This window comes from Erpetoichthys calabaricus, chromosome 10, assembly GCF_900747795.2.
Source record: "Erpetoichthys calabaricus chromosome 10, fErpCal1.3, whole genome shotgun sequence".
NCBI lineage: Eukaryota > Metazoa > Chordata > Cladistia > Polypteriformes > Polypteridae > Erpetoichthys > Erpetoichthys calabaricus.
In genome coordinates this window covers 140,271,269-140,294,045 of record NC_041403.2, presented here as the reverse complement: position 1 = coordinate 140,294,045, position 22,777 = coordinate 140,271,269, and the positions used below count along the sequence as shown (strand labels likewise).

The 22,777-nt window shown below is 42.3% G+C and overlaps 1 protein-coding gene across 1 annotated transcript; it reads left to right on the top strand.

Annotated features, from left to right (window-relative positions):
• Nucleotides 1-12,331: 12,331 nt before the first annotated feature.
• Nucleotides 12,332-17,524, top strand: LOC114659464 (phosphoenolpyruvate carboxykinase 1 (soluble)). The gene is given in 14 exon segments (XM_051933192.1): nucleotides 12,332-12,472; nucleotides 13,928-14,154; nucleotides 14,291-14,318; nucleotides 14,320-14,476; nucleotides 14,602-14,805; nucleotides 14,899-15,072; nucleotides 15,075-15,085; nucleotides 15,181-15,228; nucleotides 15,230-15,295; nucleotides 15,298-15,346; nucleotides 15,939-16,163; nucleotides 16,250-16,381; nucleotides 16,626-16,721; nucleotides 16,832-17,524. Coding segments are annotated over 13 exon segments (1,866 nt in total). The 5' UTR covers nucleotides 12,332-12,472; nucleotides 13,928-13,930; the 3' UTR covers nucleotides 17,284-17,524.
• Nucleotides 17,525-22,777: the final 5,253 nt, after the last annotated feature.

Sequence of the window (22,777 nt, the reverse complement as noted above, 5' to 3'; positions counted from 1 at the left end):
GCACTGTTGCCATATACATCCTGCATGATAAGTTCAAATCTTTTGGTTGGTGTTTATCTATATGGATTTTACACATTCTCCCCCTGTCTCCATGACATTTCTTCTGGCTACTCCACTTTTATCTCACATCCCCAAAGGTGTGTGTATTAGGTTAACTGGAGATTGTAAATTGACCTTGTTTAATTGTGCGTGACTACATGAGTTGCCCTTTTAATGGACTGAGACTCTGTCCTGGGCTCATTCCTGTCCTGAACCAGATGCTGCCAAGATATGTTCTGACCTCCTGCAATGCTGAATAGGTTTAGGTTGATCTGAGAATGTTCTGTTGTGTTATGTTACTATTTGTCACTCCACACATACTGTAAATTCCTAGCACTAATCACTAACAACAAACCATGGATTATGAAGGACCGGAATTCTCTGTTGAATAAGGAAAAGAGAGCCTTCAGGTCTGGTAATTGGGAGGAGATCAAGTGAATGAAGTCAGAACTGACAAAGCACCCACAGAAAGGGAATGTTCCCAACTGAGCAAGCTGGAGTGCAAGTTACAGGTGAACAGCATTAAAGAAGTGTGGAACAGGATGAGGAATACCACTGATTACATGAGGCCGTAAAATCTCCAGAGGAAGGGAACAAAGACAGGGTGGGTGAACTGAACCATTTCTTTAACAGGTTTGACTCACATATGTCAGTCCAGTCCTTCCCCAATACTGGTAGCCACTGTGTGCAAATTGAGGAGGTATCGGACTCCCTACAGCCACTCCACCTTTCATGACCTTTGTACCTCCCTGAGATCTCCCTTCCGATGAGCGCTATACCTGTGGTCTGTATTCCCCAAATTCCCTGTTTGTCTCTGCTGACCAGGTGAAGAGAGAGCTAGGAGAAATTAATCATAAACTTGGCTGTAAGACCCGATTGCCTGAATTTGCAGAAGGTTTCCCAGCTGTTGAAAACATGTTGTGTGGTCCCAGTATCAAAAAAGAAGGACTTTAGAACAGTCACTTCATGCATTATGAAGACCTTTGAGAGGCTGGTTCTGATACAACTCCAACCACTGGCTACAGACCAGCTTGATCCTCTGCAGTTTCCCTACCAGGCCCATATAAGCATAGATGATGCTTTGATTTATATGCTGCATAGAGTCTACTCCCACCTGGATAAAGCTGAAACCAAAGTGACAATCACAGTCTTTGATTTCCCCAGTGCCTCTGACACCATCCTGGAAACAAGCCAAATGCATCTTGATGCCCCACAGTCTCCTGGATCATGGACTATCTGACCAACAGACAGCAGTATGTAAAGCTTATGGGCTATGTGTCAGAGATAGTGGTATGTAATACTGGGGTACACCAGGAAACTGTCCTATCTACCATCTTGTTTATCTGATGCACAATGGATTTCCAGTATAATACCAGCTCTTGCTATCTACAGATGTTCTTAGACAACTCCTCCATCATAAGTTACATTGATAATGGAGATGACTTGGAGTACATTAAAGCTGGTGGATGATTTTATCTTGTGGTACAGAAGGGACCACCTGCAGATCAACATCAACAAGACAAAAGAGTTGTTGGTGGACCAGGCCTGGAGAGATATCCAGGTTATCTGTGTCTCTTTCTCAGGCTAAGGGGTGAGATATAAGGAGGCAATGGTGACCTTAAGGCCCTTAAGGTTTACCTTGTAGTTCCAGATCTCTGGTTCTAGTGCCTGGTGTTGATACTTTAACAGGTCTTTGTCTCACAGACCTGTATTAAACATTCCTAACCATGCTTACCCTTTCAATAAAACACATGAGGTGACAGTCCTTCCCCATATTGAACCCCTGAGACCAGAAAGCATAGTAATCTTGACTAAACTATTATTAAAACTTTTTTAGTGTATTTATTAAGGCACAAAAATGTAAAATGCAATATATAAGTAATAGTAAACTGTATATTCTTAACAATGATCCAGCTGTGACAAGTCAGACTCAGACCTTCCCCTCTCTATTCAAGATTATTTCTGTGTTTTACAATTTTGATTTAGCTTTTATAAGAAAAAACTGCACAGTATTGTTTGGATGCTCCTCTTGCATTCTTAACTTATTGTCCCACCTTTGACTTTCCCTTCCAAGATGGTGTAATATTTGATGAAGAAGACATTGCATTTATATAGTGCTTTTTCAAGACACTCAAAGCATACATAGTGAGGAGAGAACCACTTTATGCACCACCAATGTGCAGCATTCACCTGAATAATGTGACAGCTGCCATTTCACGCCAGTACACTCACCACACATTAGTTATTATGTGGTGATGGGATGAGAGAGATGGTTAGCCAATAAGGGACAGGGGATGATTATGAGGCCAGAATGACCAGGCCTTGATGGGCAAATTAGCCAGGACATTGGGATACAACCTACTCTTTACGAAAGATGTCCAGTGATCTTTTATGACCACAGAGAGTCAGGACCTCCGTTTTAAGTCTCATCTGAACGACAACACCATGTTTGCAGAAAAGTGTTCCCATTCAGGGCGGCACGGTGGCGCAGTGGGTAGCGCTGCTGCCTCACAGTTGGGAGATCTGGGGACCTGAGTTCGATTCCTGTGTCCTCTCTGCGTGGAGTTTGCATGTTCTCCCCGTGTCTGCGTGGGTTTCCTCCGGGCGCTCCGGTTTCCTCCCACAGTCCAAAGACATGCAGGTTAGGTGGATTGGCGATTCTAAATTGGCCCTAGTGTGTGCTTGGTGTGTGGGTGTGTTTGTGTGTGTCCTGCGGTGGGTTGGCACCCTGCCCTGGATTGGTTCCTGCCTTGTGCCCTGTGTTGGCTGGGATTGGCTCCAGCAGACCCCCGTGACCCTGTGTTCGGATTCAGCGGGTTGGAAAATGGATGGATGTTCCCATTCACTGCACTGGGGCATTGGGATCCACTTTCAGATCACAGGGTAAGCACAACCTGCTGGTCTCACCAAAACCTTCTCCAGCAGCAACCCAAGCTTTTCCTAGATGGTCTCCTCTCCAAGTTCTGTCCAGGCCCAAACATGCTTAGGTTCAAGTGGGTTACAATTTCTATTTCATTTCTGACAATCTATAAAGCCATACATGTCTTTGCATTGTTAATATTTATTTACTTCTGATTACATGTATCTCTAGCTTCACGCTTACTTCTAAGATTTAAAATCTAATAATATTTCAAAGCTTAATATCTGACTAATAAAGCCATTTAGTTTTTCTCCAATCCCACACAGGAAACCGAAAAACACTTGGTTCAAGTTTTTCAAGCTGTTTACAACAATAAATTACAAAAATGCTTAGTTCAGGTCTTAATAGGGAAATTTCAAAAACACTCACAGTTCAAAAGTGGAGATTACTGGGCAGAATTTGGCCAGAATTCTGCTACTGTCATTCTCGTGTTCAGCTCATTATTTAATCTTCAGTTGCTCTAAACTGTCAGTTACATTTTTACAAGCCAATTTCTGTCTTTTATTATCTGAGTGTCTCCAGTCTGTATCTTATTATTATTATTTCTTAACATAATAAGGTAGGACAGGTGGTTAATTTATTAGGTATAGTATTATCATGTACATTAAAACTGGCTATAAGTCATCTGAAGTCCACCTGTGGTCTAAATGAACAAAACTAATGTGCTCATCTAAGCAAACGACAAGTCATAATGGTATAGTTGCTTCTGTCAGGAGTGTCGATGATGAGAATTAAGCGAACAACCTTTGGGACAGTCCAAGCACTTGTAGAATGAAAATTTTCAAAATATAGGGACAACATAATAATAATAATAATGTATTTTAAGGTTACTATCAGTAAACTATAAATTGCAGCAGTATAAAGGATGGTGTACAATAATGAATAATTAATAGTATGGAATACAATAAGGAGTCACATATTCAGCATAAAAAGGACATACAGATGTGTTATTTGGATTGGATTATTAATTTAAAAAAAATAGGGATGGCGCTGGAAAATGAAACACCTACTCTCACGATGAGATTGTTGTCTGTTTCTTCACAATGAGGCAAAAGTTCAACAAAACAGAGCTGCTCCTTGTTGAGAGTTCATTGTCTCCTCAGGTGAAGGGTCCTCTGCTTTTGTGTCAGTCGGAAGTCTTGCCATCAAAATAATGTTGTTTACTTACAAAAGGTCAGTAGGGGAAAGTTGGGGGAAAGTGCTGACACTTAATCTTTAAACTGTTTGCTGTGTTTCTCAAGGAGCAACACTTGAACGAGACACAGTGTCGTTGAGCGTCATGCACGAGTTCTTCTGATCATTCACTCAGTTACTGCTAGTGAGCTTCCAGCCTCTGGGCAACCCTTCTTATTTACTCTCCATATTAGAATACTTTAGAGAAACCTGTGTCAGGACATTAGCATATTGATGGCAGATATGTTTTTGTACGGTTGTGTACTTGTGCACATGATGTTTGTGTGTGTTTTGGCTTATGTTTGTTCAATCATTATCTGTTTTCTGTACCTATTTTAATACAGAAAACAAACCTGGAGGACACACTAGTCATTTTCAAAGCACACTCACACAGTACACACTCCTGTAGGACCAATTTAGTGTCGCCAGTAAAACTATCCTGCAGATCATTGGGTTGTGATGTGGAAACTCATCTGAACACAGTGAGTATGCGCAGACACCACAGAGAGAGCACTCCGACTGCATCTGAAACCCCATAATTCTGATAACCTTGCCATTCATGCTTATATATCATGTGTGATCATGTACAGTATGTGCCTTTGGTTACATTGGTATATGCACTTTGTTTGTGGATGCATGCATATGCGTACATTGGTGTTCATATGCCTTCACATGTGTGTTCCCATGTGTGCACAGTACTAGGTACCAACAGTCAGCGTATACAGCCAGTTACACACAATGACTGTGGAGGTACACACCTTATGTACAATGTATTCCAAGTTTCATTTTTTAATAAAGTAAAAATAAAAAAAAAATACTTCAGCAGATCACATGGATCTCTAAGTCTTATATTTACGCATATGTGTTTCTCTGTGCTCAAGTGCAGACGCACCATGGTTGTTGTCTATTTTTGTTCTTTTTCTTATCTCACAGATACAAGAGAACTTGTTGTCCTGCCTGAGGCTTTCAGTTGTTTATCTCTGGCTGAGGAAGGAACTCTGATTGCAACACAAGTGGAACCAAAGCCCCGGTCTGGAGTTCTGGAAGGGAATAACAGCCCTCACCTCCTTGAAAGGGTCACATCTGGGGGTCTCCATTACCTCAACTCAGTCTGTGCAGTTTGATCATCTTTGCACACTTTTTTTTGTCTGTACAGTCTGTATACAATTGTTTAGGGCTTCTGTTACCACATCACAATTTATGTAGTTAAGGGTCTCTGTAATTGCTCTGTATTCTTCAACCTGAGCCTGGAACAGGGGAGAGTCCCGAGGCTTTGGAAAACATCTTGTATCACCCCAGTCCCAAAGGTATCACGTCCTAGTGAGCTGAATGACTTTTGGCCTGTTGCTCTGACATCACATGTGATGAAGACCATGGAGAGGCTGCTGCTTCACCACCTTAGGCCACAGGTTCAACACGCCCTTGACCCTCTGCAGTTTGCATATCAGGAGAAGGTGGGAGCAGAGGATGCCATCATCTATATGCTACACCGATCCCTCTCTCACTTGGACAGAGGCGGTGGTGCTGTAAGAATTATGTTTCTAGACTTCTCTAGTGCCTTCAACACAATCCAACCTCTGCTCCTTAGGGACAAGCTGACAGAGATGGGATTAGATTCATACCTAGTGGCATGGATCGTGGACTATCTTAAAGACAGACCTCAGTATGTGCGTCTTGGGAACTGCACGTCTGACATTGTGGTCAGCAACACAGGAGCGCCACAGGGGACTGTACTTTCTCCGGTCCTGTTCAGCCTATATACATCGGACTTCCAATACAACTCGGAGTCCTGCCATGTGCAAAAGTTCGCTGATGACACTGCTATCGTGGGCTGAATCAGGAATGGGCTGGAGGAGGAGTATAGGGACCTAATCAATGACTTTGTTACATGGTGCGACTCAAACCACCTACACCTGAACACCAGCAAAACCAAAGAGCTGGTGGTGGATTTTAGGAGGCCCAGACCCCTCATAGACCCAGTGATCATCAAAGGTGACTGTGTGCAGATGGTGCAGACCTATAAATATCGGGGAGTGCAGCTGGATGATAAATTAGACTGGACTGCCAATACTGATGCGCTGTGCAAGAAAGGACAGAGCCAGTTATACTACCTTAGAAGGCTGGCATCCTTCAACATCTGCAATAAGATGCTGCAGATGTTCTATCAGACAGTTGTGGCGAGCGCCTTCTTCTACGCAGTGGTGTGCTGGGGAGGCAGCATTAAGAGGAAAGACGCCTCACGTCTGGACAAACTGGTGAGGAAGGCAAGCTCTATTGTTGGCATGGAGCTGGACAGTTTAACATCTGTGGCAGAGCAACGGGCGCTCAGCAGGCTCCTATCAATTATGGAGAATCCACTGCATCCACTTAATAGTATCATCTCCAGACAGAAGAGCAGCTTCAGCGACAGACTGCTGTCACTGTCCTGCTCCACTGACAGATTGAGGAGATCGTTCCTCCCCCAAACTATGCGACTCTTTAATTCCATCCGGGGGGGTAAACGTTAACATTTAACATTATACATAGTTATTGTCTGTTTTTCACCTGCATTATTATCATTCTTTAATTTAATATTATTTATTGTATCAGTATGGTGCTGCTGAAGAATGTGAATTTCCCATTGGGATTAATAAAGTATCTATCTATCTATCTATCTATCTATCTATCTATCTATCTATCTATCTATCTATCTATCTATCTATCTATCTATCTATCTATCTATCTATCTATCTATCTATCTATCTATCTATCTATCTATCTATCTATCTATCTATCTATTCATTTCAGAATGGGGGGTTTTGTTATTCTGCCTCTCTCTGTGTTAATAGGGGTCTATTTTACTTCACTGTGCTCTGTGCAGTCTGAGAGACTCTATTACCTAGTCTCGCTTAATACTTTTTGGGGATCTTGATAACCTTGCAGCGCTCTATACAAAGTGAGAGTTTCTGCTACATCAGCCCCTGTAGGCTCAAATGCTCATTGCAGTCTGTGAATTTCAGTTACTTCTTCTCACTTTTATAAATTTGGGGTCTCTGTAACTCCACTGTGCTCTCTATAATATGGGGTTTCTCATTAAGTTACAGGGCATCAGATATGATTATAAGTGATTGAGCTCAAGGGGAAAACTTTGAGTGACTTCAAACAAAGGTTATAAATCACAAATAGAAAAATGCAGTGCTGGCGTGGAATGTTACTCACCACAAACAAAGTCCTGCAGCTATTCCTGTTCTCAAGAAGGTCGACTATGTGTTGAAATGGACACTGAACCTGAAAACTTATCTTACTTCTCAAAACATAAGCATTGCAGTCCTCAACAAGGGCCCCTTTATTATCGTCTGTCCTAGATCGTGGGCCAGCAGCCAAATTCCCAGTATCATGGGTTCTTGTTGATGTTCCCCAAATGGCACTCATACACCCTGGAAATGATGAGGCCACAGAGCTTGGCAGGAATGGCAGTGGCAATGCAGTTTGTTTCCAGGCTCACAGCTCCTTCTTCATCTGGAGAGGCTCAAGATAGCCAACAGTGAAGTAATGTTAGGAGATTCACTAAGAGTAGTACGTGCCTTCCAGAGGCTTCATTTTCCTGTAAGGGTATGATATCACTGAGAAGTTTTATTTACTTAGACTTAGGTCCTTCAGTGCCATTTGGTGCACTGGGCAGCACACTTTCACCAACAAGTTCAATTGGTCGCAATGATTGCAGCTTCGTCCCATTTGATGGCAACGGCTTTTAGATCTTCACGGCATCTTCAAGCCATACTCCTTGGCAATTCTAGATCCTTCCTGGGATGTGTATCTTTGTGGGAGAGTACAGGTTGTTTTCTGAAGAAAGAGTAGACCGTGCTTTGAGGCACCTGGGGTTCTAAGTTCCTTTCCCTATGGTTTCCTCTGTGGTTCCAGCCCAGCAGCCATGCACTTCAGAACAGGTAATCCACCTGAAGCTAAGCATGTTTGGGCCCGTCCAGTACTGGGATGGGAGACCATCTAGGAAAAGCTTGGGTTGCTGCTGAAAGAGGTGTTGGAAAGGCCAGCAGGGGGGCACACACCAAATGCCTCAGTGCAGTGATAGGAACACTGTCTTATAAAAATGGTTTTGTCCTTCGAATGAGACACATAACCAATGTCCTGACTCACTGTGGTCATAAAAGATCTCTGGTCATCTTTCATGAAGAGTATGTTATTTTCCGAAGTCCTGGCTAAATTGCCCATAATGGCCTGCTTATTCTGGCCTTCTAGACATTCCCTGTGTCTAATTGGCTAATTATCTCTGTCATCTCTTTACCACCTAATAACTAATGTGTGGAGAGTGTACTGGTACAAAATGGCTGACATTGCATTATCCAGGTGGATGCTGCTCATTGGTGGTGGTTGGAATGGCTTCCCCACTCCATGTAAAATGGTTTGAGTGTCTTGAGAAGTGTGCTATATACATGCAATGTCTTCTTTTTCATGTCTCATAAGAAGGTAATGCAAGTCATTCTTAGAGAGTAAAACTGGTGATATGTGGAGGGGCAAATGGAGTTTTCTTGGGATTTCATGTGCTGAGCAATAACAGTGAGTGCGAAAGTTATGTATCTGGGCAGCAGATTCAGTATTCTATGAACAGCACAGTCTCTGGAATGTTCCTAAAGATTGCCAGCAAGATTTTTTGAAAATAATTGATCCTGGAAAGGAATATGAAGACAATGCAAATTTACAGAAAGATGCAGTTGTGTTTCATAAAAGTACCAGATGTCAGAATGTACAATAGGTGCACTATCTGGTGGCCTTGGCAAAAGTCAAGCTAAGAAAATCATAAGAAAACCAGAAAAAATCAATAGTAAGTTCTTGTGCTGAAGATTAGGAGCTCCATCCATACTAAGCAGTTGGGCATTTAGGTACACTAGCTTCTCCTCTGTTCTATCCATCTTTTGTATTTTCAGACAGGAATATTCATGTCTCACAGACAACCACTGCGCCCACCATGTCATGAATGCAGCTAGTAGAAATGGTGCTTTTGATTTAATGCTTTGAAAAACATGAATTCACAATTACCTGTCCAATACCTCTGAATACTGCAATTGATACACAAAAATGAAGCAAGTGCTGCATGAATGATCTAACAATGGCACATTTGCTGTTTTTGGAGAGGCACAAGCCTTCCTAAACCACATGCTTGCTCCCTGACATCCCATGTAGCCATGTAAAATGGGTGGCCTGTGTGCCATTCAGTATGCTTATTCTTCAGTTAATTTAGTGAGTTTCATACCCTTCATATGTCCGACAAGGCCTGGACCCTGGGCTGTCACTTATGTCTACTCAGCAGTCTTTGTTCTTATTTATCCTAGAAGATTGCCAAAATAATATAGCGGTTTTGTGACTGGTTCTGTCCGGGTAGCCTCAAGGCCAGAGTAGCTGAACTAGTCAGAGCTGGCACACAGCCACTCTTCTAGCACAGCAAGAGTGAGATCAGCAGAGGCTTTCAGAGAACTTTGATCAGATTCTCCAGAGCTTTTGATGTGCGCTGCCAATGCTTTTATAGGAGGGTGTCTGGTGTGAGGGCTTTATACATGCAAGTTTGCATTGGTCATAGAGGTGACTTGCTTCTGCTCTGTCATGATAAACTGTATTGGTCATTTTGCACAGGTTGCTGAATAGACATAGTATTTGCCAGTTTATGCCACTATGGTAGTTGTTTTGTAGACAGTGTACTGGCCACTCTTGTCGCAATTCTATAGACACTGTGTTAGTCAGTTTGTGTTGATTGCTCTTTATACACAGTATTGATCACTCTAGGGTGATCCTTCTGTCATATTGGTCATTCCTTGGTGACTGCTTAATAGACACTGTACTGTTTCTAAATGTACTGTACCAGTCACTTAGTTGTTATTGCTCTATAGACACTGTTAACTGCTTCATGGCCAGTTCTTAGACACTCTGTTGGCTACAATGCTGATAACTTTGTATAAACTGTAATGGTCACTCTAGGGTGACTGTTCTATAAGTATGTTGTACAGATACTGTACTGTTCACTGTATAGCTACCAAACTGTCACTCCATGGTGAGTGATGCCCACTGCACCAGCCACTTTATACTGTGCCCCAGTCACTTCATTATGACTGCTCTAAAGACAGTACTCTGGGCACAGTGTGAGTACTGCTTTATAGACACTCTATTAGTCAGAATTCACTGGCCATTTTGTTGGTTTTATCTACATTGTTTTATGACATTTGGTCTCTGGATACTTCTCTGGTCACTTTATTGCTCTATATACACTGGGGTCTCTACTTCAGGACAGTTCCAGTTATTTATGCAGCAATAACTGTGGTCTTCTGTAGGGTCCATCAGACTGGTGATCCTGAGGCAACTGACTGGGCATCTATCTAGAATACTCTGTCATTATCTTCCCCTCTTCAGTCTGCTCAGGGCCTTGATGAGCTTCTCTGAGTGCTTGGGGGTTCCTTTTCTTCTACTTGCAGGTCATGGTTTGCTTTAGTCGAACTTTCTAGCACAACCTGTTGGTGTTTCATTCCCCTGTGAATGTGGACCCTTTATACCCAAGGCACTTCTTCTTTGGGAAACTTCCACGGGACCTTCTGATCCATTATGAATTCACCCAACAATCCCTCTTTGTGAGATATTTAATCTGATTGGCACAGTTTTTTCTTGAGGAATGTCCTGCTACTGATTCCTCCCTTCTCCCCACAGGACATCCATCCACATCACACAAATGCAGATTGCAGACATCGGTTTAAAACTCTGTGTGGATCCTCTCAGCCCTAATAGGATACTCATGTCCCATGGGTGACTTTAAGAACTGCCTGGCTAACAACATATACTGGAGTCTTTGCCAGCATTTTCTCCCACAAGATTTGAGAACTGGGAGCATAAATGAACAGGGGTGAAGGGTGCATCATGTATATATTGGGTTGTGTTTTCCATTAGATAAAATAGAGTTAATTTAAATACATTCTTATTTATCATGGCACTGGAGAGTGGTGACATGATTGTCACTGGTTGGATATACAAATAAGAATTTCACCATATTCTGAACACGTGACCATTCTTCTACTACTACCACTACTACTGCTGCTGCTCTGATAGTGACTTTCCCTCTCCTGCATGAGGCCATCTGCACTCTTTAAATAGCTCCCAACTCTGCTGTCCAAGTGACTCTGTTCTACAAAGGGCTTCCACAAATCTGGATATCTGTGATCTCTGGGTGGTGGGGGATGGGGGCTTCCATCTATGTAGGTGCCCATGCTTTACAAAAACCTTCTATCTGCCCCAAGTGGATGCTTATCTCTGTTCAGTGTGTCTATCTACTAGTGTGTCTCTTCTCTGTGAATGTTCCTCTGTTCTCTGCAGGATTGTGAGTCTCTTCCATCTCCCCTACAAGGTGCTTCTGACTTTCTGGCTGTATGTGATCTGCTCTAGCAGGTACTTCCATCTACCTTACTTCATAAACAGCATCAATTCCTCTCTACACAGACAGATCAGCTTTGCAAGCGGCTTCCATTTGTCTGGGTCCAGGAACTCAGTCAGACATGAGGACACCTTTATTCTACAAGGAACTTCCTTTTCCTGTGTATAGTTTTAGCTGAACTCAGTTCAAGTCAGCTTCCTTTGGACAATTTAAGAAAAGCTAGAGTTTCCATTTTATCATAAAGAGCAGTTATAAAGGAATGGTGCAATGAATAAAAGAGAGCATGTTAAAGCACGCAATTTAAAAGACCACACAAAGAGAAATGACAAAATGTGATGTCCAACTTCTTCCATTTTGCCTTTCTACTCTACTAGGGCTTCTCACAGTATTTCCGAAGTGTAATTCTCCATAGGTCCTGGATGTGGGTGCCACTATGCTGATTCTACTTTTTGTCTAATCTTGGGGGAGCAGACAGCTCTTCCAAGGCTGCTTTTACTCTGCTTCCCTCCCTCTTCCTGATGCCACCTGCTAGCACAATCGTCACTCACTCTCTCGTAACTCTTACACCTGGCTCAAGCCCCCAGGGATGGGAGCCAATCGGGACAGTAGGCTGTGGAGTGGGATTGCGGAATGTTCAGCCAAAGTGCTTGCGTCAATGGGGACACAGATTGCATTGCATCAGAGGCTGCTGAACGCTGCAGTTTGAGCTTCACAATATTTTCAATCAGCTGTTGAATAATTAACCTTTTACGTGCATGTTAATAGTTGATCATAAGTTGGCACCTGCTGGGAATGGTGGCGGGGGGGGGGGGGTGGGGTGAGCAGTAGATAGTATTTAAGGGGCACTGACCAGGAACAGGCAGAACACAGAGAACACAGACCTCCACTGAGAAAAGACAAAAGAGAGGCAGAGAGAAAACCAGAAGCATCCACAGTGAGTATGAAGAGGGCTGGCATGGGGTCATTCTGTATCCACTAATAGTTTACATGGAATTGCATGAAAATTATTTTGAAAATGCTTTGGAAACTCAAATGTCTGATTTTGCTACTGGGATCCTGCCCAGACCTGCTGTAGTGGGCAATCCACTTTAACTCTTCTGTAGATAACTCACATTCTGGCAGGTGCACTGTAGACAGAGTGCTGGCTTCCCCCCGTGGTCAGCTCATTCATTTATATCTGGGACAAGTGAGATAACAGATACTTTAGAAATCTGCTTGGCTGCCTATTCGTGTCATGCTCTGTACACATTGTATTGGTGTGCTGAACTGGTCATTCTCTGTTATTCATTATGTAGAAACCTATACACACTGCATTGAAAATTCTTTAGCTACTCTTCCGATGAACATCATATTGGCCACTTTGAGGTGGCTTATCTGTACTTTCCTTGTAACTTGCATGTTGCTATGTACAGTAGATGGTGTACTGGTCAAACACGGGTGGCAAGTGTCTATAGACACTGAAGTGATTACATTCTGCTGTCCTGGAAACTCTATAGTGACAGCTCTATAAAAAGCATACTGGTCCACTCTTTGGTGACTGCAAAACTGACATCATATTGATCAGCTCTTTAGGTGACTGTCCTATAGACATTATGCTGGTCACTCTGATAGTTGCCATAAAATACTGCCCTGGTCACTCTGTAGTAACTGCTATATGCTGCATACACTGATATTGGTCCCTTTGTAGTGGATGCCATTTAGACACAGAGGTTGATCAGTCTACTGTCACCTGCAGTGTCTGTTTTATAGATACTGTAGTGATCACTCCATTGTGACATCTTTATGCATATATAAAGATGCATAAATGTTCCTTGTGGTGACTTCTTTAAAGATACTGTGCTGGCTACTCCATTGTGACTAGTCTATAAAGACTGCATTGGTCACTACATAATTACTGCTTTATAAACACTGCAATAGTCTCCCTGCGCTGACTATTCTAAGTACTCTGCACTGGTCAGTCTCTGGTGACTGTTCAGTAGATGCTGTGCCTGTCTCTTTGTAGTGACTGTTCTATGCACACCACACTGATTACTTTCTGGTGACTGCTCTAAAGAAACTTTGCTGGTCACTTTACTGCTCTACAGACACCAAACTGGTCACTATGTAGTGACAGCTCTGTGCAAACTGAAGTGGTCAATCTGTGTTGACTATTCTATATAAAATGTACCAGTCAATCTGCAGTCATCATACTGGTCAATCTGTGGTAGACATTTTACTGACACTGTTAATATTCACTCTGCAGTGTCTGCTCTAGAGCACTAACAAATGTTCCTGAGGTGTACTATAGGGTTCTGAAGGTGGCTTTCAGATATATGTGCCGTCCATCTGTCCCTCTTCAACAGGCATATGGACCCAAGTGCCTTGGCTCTAACTGAGTTTGTTTATTAGGAACAATGCCACCCCAGTTGCACTCTCAGCCAGCTGCCTCCATCAGGATTGTTCAAGGCAACCTGAGCAGTCTAAGCCCAGCTCTGAGGGATTTCATAGATGCCAGCATCACCCTGTGCCAGCCGGAGAGCTTACACATTTGTGATGGCTCAGAGGAAGAGAACAAGAAAATGCTGGCCGTGCTAGAGGAACAAGGCATAATCAAGAAACTGTCCAAATATGAGAACTGGTGAGTGACCAGGAAGGGGGATGGCTGCTTACAAGTCTGACTCTGTGTGACTGACTGGTGCTTGATAAAGTTGTGTCTTTTATGAAAAGACACACCTTGTGGTTACTAACTAGGTCTTCTGTTTTCCCCCCAACAGCTTGCTTGCACGCACAGACCCCAGGGATGGTGGGCTCGGTTGAGAGCCGAACCGTGATTGTGTGCCAGGAGCAGAGGGATGCCATTCCTATTCCCAAGAGTGGAGTCAGCCAACTGGCCGCTGGAATGTCTGAGGAGGAGTTTGAGGAGAAGCGGTTCAACATGCGCTTTCCAGGGTGCATGAAAGGTAGGTAAAAAATGACTGGCCCTGGACCACTGATGGTGGTCTGTATGACTCTATACTGAGAACACATATTAACAGCAGACTTCTAGAGCAGTGGATATATGCTAACGCACATTCTGTTCTTTCAGGTCGCACCATGTACGCCATTCCTTTCAGCATGGGACCACTGGGCTCTCCACTCTCCAAGATTGGCGTGCAACTCACTGACTCTCCATATGTAGTGGTCAGCATGCGAGTGATGACACGGATGGGATCTTCAGTCCTTGAGGCTTTGGGAAACAACAGCTTTGTACAATGCCTTCATTCAGTGGGCTGCCCATTACCTCTCAAGAGTAAGTTGCTCTTTACTGACGCTTAAGATCCTGCCAGATCCCTGTGTCTTCCGTCACACTGGCTTTAACCTGTGTGTCTTCTCTTACATTCAGAGCCATTGATCAATAACTGGCCGTGCAATCCTGACCTTACTCTGGTGGCCCACATCCCTGACCAGAGAAAGATTATCTCATTTGGCAGTGGTTATGGAGGAAATTCATTACTGGGAAAGAAATGCTTTGCGCTGAGGATTGCTTCCAAGATTGCAAAGGACGAGGGGTGGCTGGCTGACACATGCTGGTAAGAAATGTTCCAGTTATTAGAAGGACTCACACTGTTCACTGGCCATTCTGGACTTGTTTTTTTTTAGTTAAATCTACTGATTTTTTCATCAGATTCTGGGTATCACAAACCCCGAAGGCTCCAAGAAGTACTTTGCTGCAGGCCTTCCCAAGTGCCTGTGGGAAGACTAACCTGGCAATGATGCAGCCGAGCCTGCCAGGGTGGAAGGGTTGAGTGGTGTCGGAGATGACATTGCATGGATGAAGTTTGACAAAGAAGGTAGGCCATTTTTATTGACTCTTTATGAATGTTTCTAATCGGATTCACTCAGCTATGCTAGGCATTCTGCTAGGGTCCTGTCCTCCGTTGTTGCCACCCTCATTAACTTGCACTTTGCTTTGAAACCTGAAGTGTGTGACAAGTGACTCTTCTTATTAACTGGTGCTTCAGGGCTTGTTTTCTTGGGGACAAGCTTGTCAAGGTCTCATTTGGTTCCTGCTCAGTTCCTGCAGATTAAAATGCCCTATCAGATCTGGTCTAACAATTTGTATTCATTTGGAAACAAACCTGAGGAGATTCTCTGGATTTTTGCCCCTCTGGGTAATTGACAATGTAAAATTGGGTTTCTTTCCCTTGTAGTAAACCTGAATGCACCTACTGAGTTTTCCTTGGATTTCTATAACTTGGACCATGTACTCCTACAATTAGTCTTGGGTTCCTCTCCATTGCAGTATACCTACTTAGAATACTTAGAGAAATCAGATTCTACTTCACAGAGAAAACAATAAAAGAGGTCAATGTCCACACTGTAAACTTTGCTAATTTTGTTTGCCTGTACTGAACTGATCTATTCTTCCTTCATTTTCTGCAGGTACCCTCAGAGCCATCAATCCCGAGAATGGGTTCTTTGGGGTGGCACCTGGGACCTCCATGAAAACAAACCCCAACGCCATGAAGACAATCTGTCATAACACAATCTTTACCAACGTGGCTGAGACCAGTGATGGAGGAGTCTACTGGGAAGGCATAGATGAGCCACTATCAGAGGGTGTCAGTCTTGTCTCATGGAAGAACCAGTCATGGGACCCAGAAAGTGGTAAGGAGCATTTCCTGGACAGGCCAATCATTCTACAAAAGTTCCAGTCCAGTCATCACCTTACCTACAAATTCAATTTTTTGCAGAGGAGCCATGTGCTCACCCCAACTCTCGCTTCTGTGCACCTGCCAACCAGTGCCCAACAATTGACCCCATGTGGGAATCTCCAGAAGGTGTTCCAATCGAGGGAATCATTTTCGGAGGACGACGACCACAGGGTAAGCACAATAAATAACATTAGCTTAGTTAAAGTGTCTCTGGAGCATTAGTGTAGGGGTGGTAATAAAAACAACAGTGTTCTAGTGAAGGGGTGGTGTACGTGACAATGATAGATCAGCAGTAATGAGGGGGTGCTAATGAAAGGTAGCAACTTCAGAAACAAGAACATACTGACAATGACAATGGGTCTGGAACTGTAGGGAGACTGGCAATCACATACTTATGTTCTGCTTTCTAATTTAGGTGTGCCACTGGTGTATGAGGCTTTCAATTGGCAGCATGGGGTTTTTGTCGGTGCAGCCATGAGATCAGAAGCTACAGCAGCTGCAGAGCACAAAGGTAAATAAGCAGAGGGTGGGCTGGTCAATGGGTACCTGAGATAGGCAAAGCTTATGATCTGTGACTCCTGTGAACTGTAGCGTCCTAATACTTCTGTTTTGGGCCCACAGGGAAGATCATCATGCATGACCCCTTTGCAATGAGGCCATTCTTTGGTTACAACTTTGGCAAATATCTGACCCACTGGCTAAGCATGGAACACTTCCCAGAAGCCAAGCTGCCCAAAATCTTCCACGTCAATTGGTTTCGCAAAGATCAACAAGGTTTCTTATGGCCAGGGTATGGTGAGAATGCCCGCGTCCTGGAGTGGATGTTCAAGAGGCTGGATGGAGAGGTGGGAGTCTTCCCTTCTGCCATTGGTTACCTGCCAGCTGTAGGTACTCTTAATTTGAAAGGCATGAAGGACATCAACCTCAAGGAACTCTTCAGCATCCCTAAAGACTTCTGGGAACAGGAGGTGCATGACACCCAGAAGTATTTTGAGGAGCAAGTTGGTGATGACCTGCCTTATGAGATTGAAGAACAGCTGCAACATCTGGAGCAGCGAGTGCAACACTTGTGAGGGATGACTGTTGACTGAGGCTGGACCTCACAGCTGAGACAAAAAAAACACCATCAGTACCATCGACGCTTCACTGATGAAGGAGGCAGGATTCTGAGCAGCCAAAGCGACTCCACTGGCCGCTGCTATCTTATTATTTATTTTTGTATTGTTTAGTGTTAATTTATTAGGAATTCACTATATTCCATATTCTATAACTTTAAATTGTGCACAAAGATCTTAATAAATACATCTTAACTTAGGAGTTGTCATTGTGGTAGACTGAAACTACTGGGACAAAAGGGGCTGATTTTAACTCTGCTTGTGGACAAAGACCCAAAAGCACAATTACTTCTCAGAGGGATATGCAAGATAAAAATGGCACTTAAAATAACGCTAACAAATGTACTGTAGTAAGCTGAGCTTGAGTGGAATAGTCCTCAAAGACAGAGACTGCAATGAGAGAGTCACATAATGGAGCACAGAGAGCTGCAATATAGCTAATACTTTTATTGCATGTATTCTAGATATACAGAAATCCATTTGTTTAGTCTGATGGCATTTTTTGTATTTGTCATCTAAAACTAAATAAGGAAACATCAATTAAACTACACCAGATGTCAAGTAAAATGCAACATCTGGATAGTGCTTTAGACAACTCCAGTTAAGCAGTTTTAAAAGGTTATATTAAAGTTCCTGAAAAAGAAATACAAACAGATATATCATCTTTCAGCGGAACTTGTACTAAAATAATGTGCATTCATCTATAAAGGCGTGCGGTGCTCATAATCAGGAAGAAACGTTGCATCCCAAACGCTGCCGCAGTCCCCTTTCTAAAGCTATAAAGGTAATAAATAAACATGATAAGTATCGTTTAGATAGTAGCAAAAAATCTTTTTTTAAACTCTGTGTATACTAACGTTTGATCATTGACGCACACAATGTGGGAGATATTACAAGTGAAACGGTGCAAGGTGATGTTGTACTGGGGAACTGATAAGCTTTTTTAAAGGGTAAACCAGGAGAGACAGACACGAAACAGAAAAGGGTCTAAATCGGGAGATCGGTTAGGGCTGAAACAACGCAGCCAAAGAGCAAGAGAAACACAAAAATGAAAGCGAGTAACCCATGAGTGAAAAATCAGTAAATTGCTTGGAAAAAGACTCGGTGATTGTGTCTGGGTGGGTGGCGGGTATTGGTATTTAAGCCCACAGCAGAAACTGCCAACAGCTGATGAACCTGGGCAACCCGTCACCCCACCTCCGATGGGAAAATTTGCCCTGCAACTAGGGCAAAATGTCGGAAATGCTGGGAGGGTCAAGTTGTAGTAAAGTCCAATGTACCTGCGTACATGACAACAGGGCTGTTTGTTTCCTGTAAAGTATTTGTGGTGGGAGACATTGTTTGCGTCAGGAATAAGACAAGCTGCACCTGTCTGCTCTCTTATTGTATGCAACATTCTAGCGACGAGGATGGCTGAATAAAAAATGTACATAATGCAAACTTAACACTGACTCGTGAAATATTGCCGCTTGAAACCACATAGATATTTGCTACCGACTCTCCAAATTACTATACACGAGAAGATAATTTAATTCTCATAAAATACACATTTATACATTTGTACTTTATCCATCCATCCATTATCCAACCCGTTATATCCAAACTACAGGGTCACGGGGGCCTGCTGGAGCCAATCCCAGCCAACACAGGGCACAAGGCAGGAAACAAACCCCAGCCCACAGCAGGGTGCGCACACACACATACACACCAAGCACACACTAGGGACAATTTAGTATTGCCAATGCACCTAACCTGCATGTCTTTGGACTGTGGGAGGAAACCCACGCAGACACGGGGAGAACATGCAGACTCCACGCAGGGAGGACCCGGGAAGGGTCTCCTAACTGCGAGGCAGCAGCGCTAACACTGCGCCACCGTGCCGCCCACATTTGTATTTTATAAAATACATATTCATGCACAGGCTTCATGAAGCAGTTCATGCCCTGAAAATCTGACAAAAGAATAATAATAACATTTTTTTTAATTTTGGAAAAAAATGTAAAACAATAAAAAAAGTTTAGCTTTAAACAATGAAAAAGAAAAACATAAAATTGCCAATAAAAAAATGTATAATACAAAAATTGAATCCATGAATTTTCCTAACCAACTTATCCAGGACAGGGACTTGGAGCGGCGGAGCCTATCCCAGCAAGCAGAGGAAGCAAGAAACGAACAAAACCTGGACAGGACGCACACTCACTCTCTCTCACACACACGCACAGACACACACACACTAGAGGAAATTAAGCAACGCCGAATCACCGTACCTACCCCGCATGGCTTTGCGATATCAAACCTGAGGGCCTGTGTTGTTCCTCCATCACGTTGCTACTTCAAATACCGTAAACACGCGCGGTGAGAACTGAAGAAACTTAACAGTCACTGTGGCTGAAACCTCAAACAGATAAAAAATAAATAAATAAATAAATCACAAAATATCACTAAAGGACACCATCAGTATTATATATTCACAACGCAATATGTCTCAGTAAAAGCATGTCATAAACATTGCAGCGTGGGAGCAAAAAATGTAGGTTGCAACATAAATAATATACTACTACTAATTAAAATAATAATAAAAAAAATTAAAAATCAACAACAACAACAACAACAACAACAACAACAATAATAATAATAATAATAATAATAACTGTTAGATAACTATATGTAAAAATCAGGAAAATAAACGACAATACCTTGATTGTACTGACTTGGGCTTCGACATGCGCACGCGCCAATTAGATTGCTCGGCAAGATGTTGCAAATTCGTTCTGCGATTTTTCAAATTTTTAAAATGAAGGGCTTTACCACAATATGTGAATAAGGTACGGGATGATTATGTAATCTCAACGTTTATTAAGATTCACACTTATTTTTTTTATTATTTATTATTTCGTAATGTTAAAAATGTTATATGACAATTGTGCCCTTAAAATTGTAGTTTGACCGATTGCCTTGTTGACTCATTCGACGTGCAGGTCAAGCCAGACAGTGTGACATACAACTTATACAAACAACTTCTTTTTGTATAGCGCTCTTCACTATGTGCAAGAGCAGAGCGCTGTGAATAATTCTCAGTTAAAATACGCAGATGCAGATTTGTTAAAAAATACGAAGAATAAGGTAGAGCTGATTAAACATAAAAGGAACCCAACAATATCTGTATATTAATTGATTGATGTACTATGGTCAGTTGACAAAATCCTACAAGAGAAAGTCAAAAATTAAGTCACAGTGCGGGAGTAAGACAGGTGCGATATATAAAAGCGTTGGGCTGGTCGTATAAAGTTTCACTCAGAAAATAAATAAAGTACGATCTCAGTGGATCTATATGGCTTTCTAGTTCAGCTGAGTTATCTTAAAGCAAATACTGTCAAGTGTTTGTATAATAGAAAAAACGTCACAAGTGCATTAGGTGTAAAGTACACGAGTAATCAAGTACCTTATTACGTAATTGTCTTTGAAAAGTGTCTTTATGTGGCTCTGTTCTTTAGAGATCTTGTGCTCATAAGCAGTACACATATGTTTGTATATACATCATTGTAAATTTTCAATACCCCAAGTCCCCGATTCCCAGTAAACCCTTACTTCCCCAGAGGGGCCGTCCCATTTTATTTCATGGACAATCTGGTCGCTCTACGCCTCCTACATTTTGAATAGTACTTCTTTTGACGGCCTGGCTCGGCTCGGTGGTCATTCAGACGGGCTTAGCCTCCCCCATACCACGTCACAGACTTATTATACAAACCCCAGGAGCGGGTAGGCGAAGTCTCTTTTTGGTGAATTATGTTGCTTCTTGGTACCGATATGCTGAGTAATAACTGGCAATAGGATATCTACCTCCGCATTTTTGGCATTTAAGTTTGTTGTTCTCAGAACCAAATGATTTTTATTTTCAGAAATCTGAATTATCGCTGACGTCCTTCGTTAAACGAGCGCAAGTGCTAAACCGTTAAAATTTTAAAGGAGCACAAATATTGACAGACTGAGCAGGGAGCTAAAGCAGCCAAGGCGCCTTCGGAAAGCTTTACTCGCACTTGCGCAGTTATTCAAAAGCTTTGTTTCATAAATACAGAGCATCTGATTGGCCTGACATTACATCTTTGGAATGGAATTGAAATGATTGGTGATTTTTAAAGCACTGAAGTGTGTACGCCCCAAACTGCCCTTTCTACAATGACATGCATACGTCTCATTCGATCAACTGAAAAATGAGTCATGTTTAAAATACGGGACAATCAATCAATGAATCAATCAATCAATCATTAAATAAATAAATAAATCAGGACACCAAAATTAGACAAGACTACCCAGGGAAATACAGTACATGTTTCTTAAAGCGGTAAGACACAAAATACGGTAAGAGCACAAGTTCAAATAGAACACTATATCGAGATATGACAACACCATAATTTTAAATCATTCGGGAGAGCCTTTCTTTCTCACAGGAACAGAAGGTCTTGTTTCATTTCGATTGATAATACACGCTCGGATTATATAAAAATTAGACATATCAGAAGACCGACCGTCCAAAATGTCTCAATTTGTTATAATGGCTCTGACTGTTATAAGTTTAAGGATGAATCTGTATTTGGTGGCACAGTTAAAGAATCACAGGTGAAAATTCTGCAGGACCAGAGCATGGCCCTTCATACACTCCCACTCACAGGTCACAGACCTGAGAAAAGCGCCCAATACACTCACTACTGAGAACTCAAACACACCCACTAAGCATACATACAACTGTTGATCTTATATTAAACTCCAATGTCTTATGAAACAGTACCGATGTCAATGCACATTCCTGACTCCTCTTACAGGTATGAACTAGAGACAGACCAATGGAAGTGAAGGTCACTTGATGTCAGGTAAAGGATGGCACTGCTCCTCAAAAGTCCTGACCCTGAGGGACATTTCTGGAAAGTAATGGTGGGCCAGGGGTTGGCAGCCTAGATGCTACTTGTAAATACTTTTTAACATCAGTGATTTTATCTATTTGTTTACTTTATAGTCCATCAAGTTCAAACTTTAATTTTGTATTTTTAAACATATATTGGGAAAGAGGAATAAGCAATGGTAATTATTGCCTTTAACATAATGAGTGTTACAGGTCTACCCTGTTAATGAGTTGGGTGACATTGCAGATCTGCAGTGTGTTTGCTGAAGGCAGACTTTTAAAAGCTCAGAGCAATGAGAATGCATTGGTTTCAATGCTCCTCTTCGTATATGATGCTCTTCAGATTTTTAATGAGATTCAAAGCTGAAAATTCCGACTCACAGACATAGGTAGACTCAAACATGATCAAAATGTTAGTGCCAAGTCTGTTGCAATTCATGTACTGCTATGCAGACTGCGTCCAAAACGTGCACAGTTCCTCTTCATTGAACTTGGCTTTGATCCCAATGCTGCTCTGTAACTGAATCATATCAAGCTGGAATGACGTCTCATCAA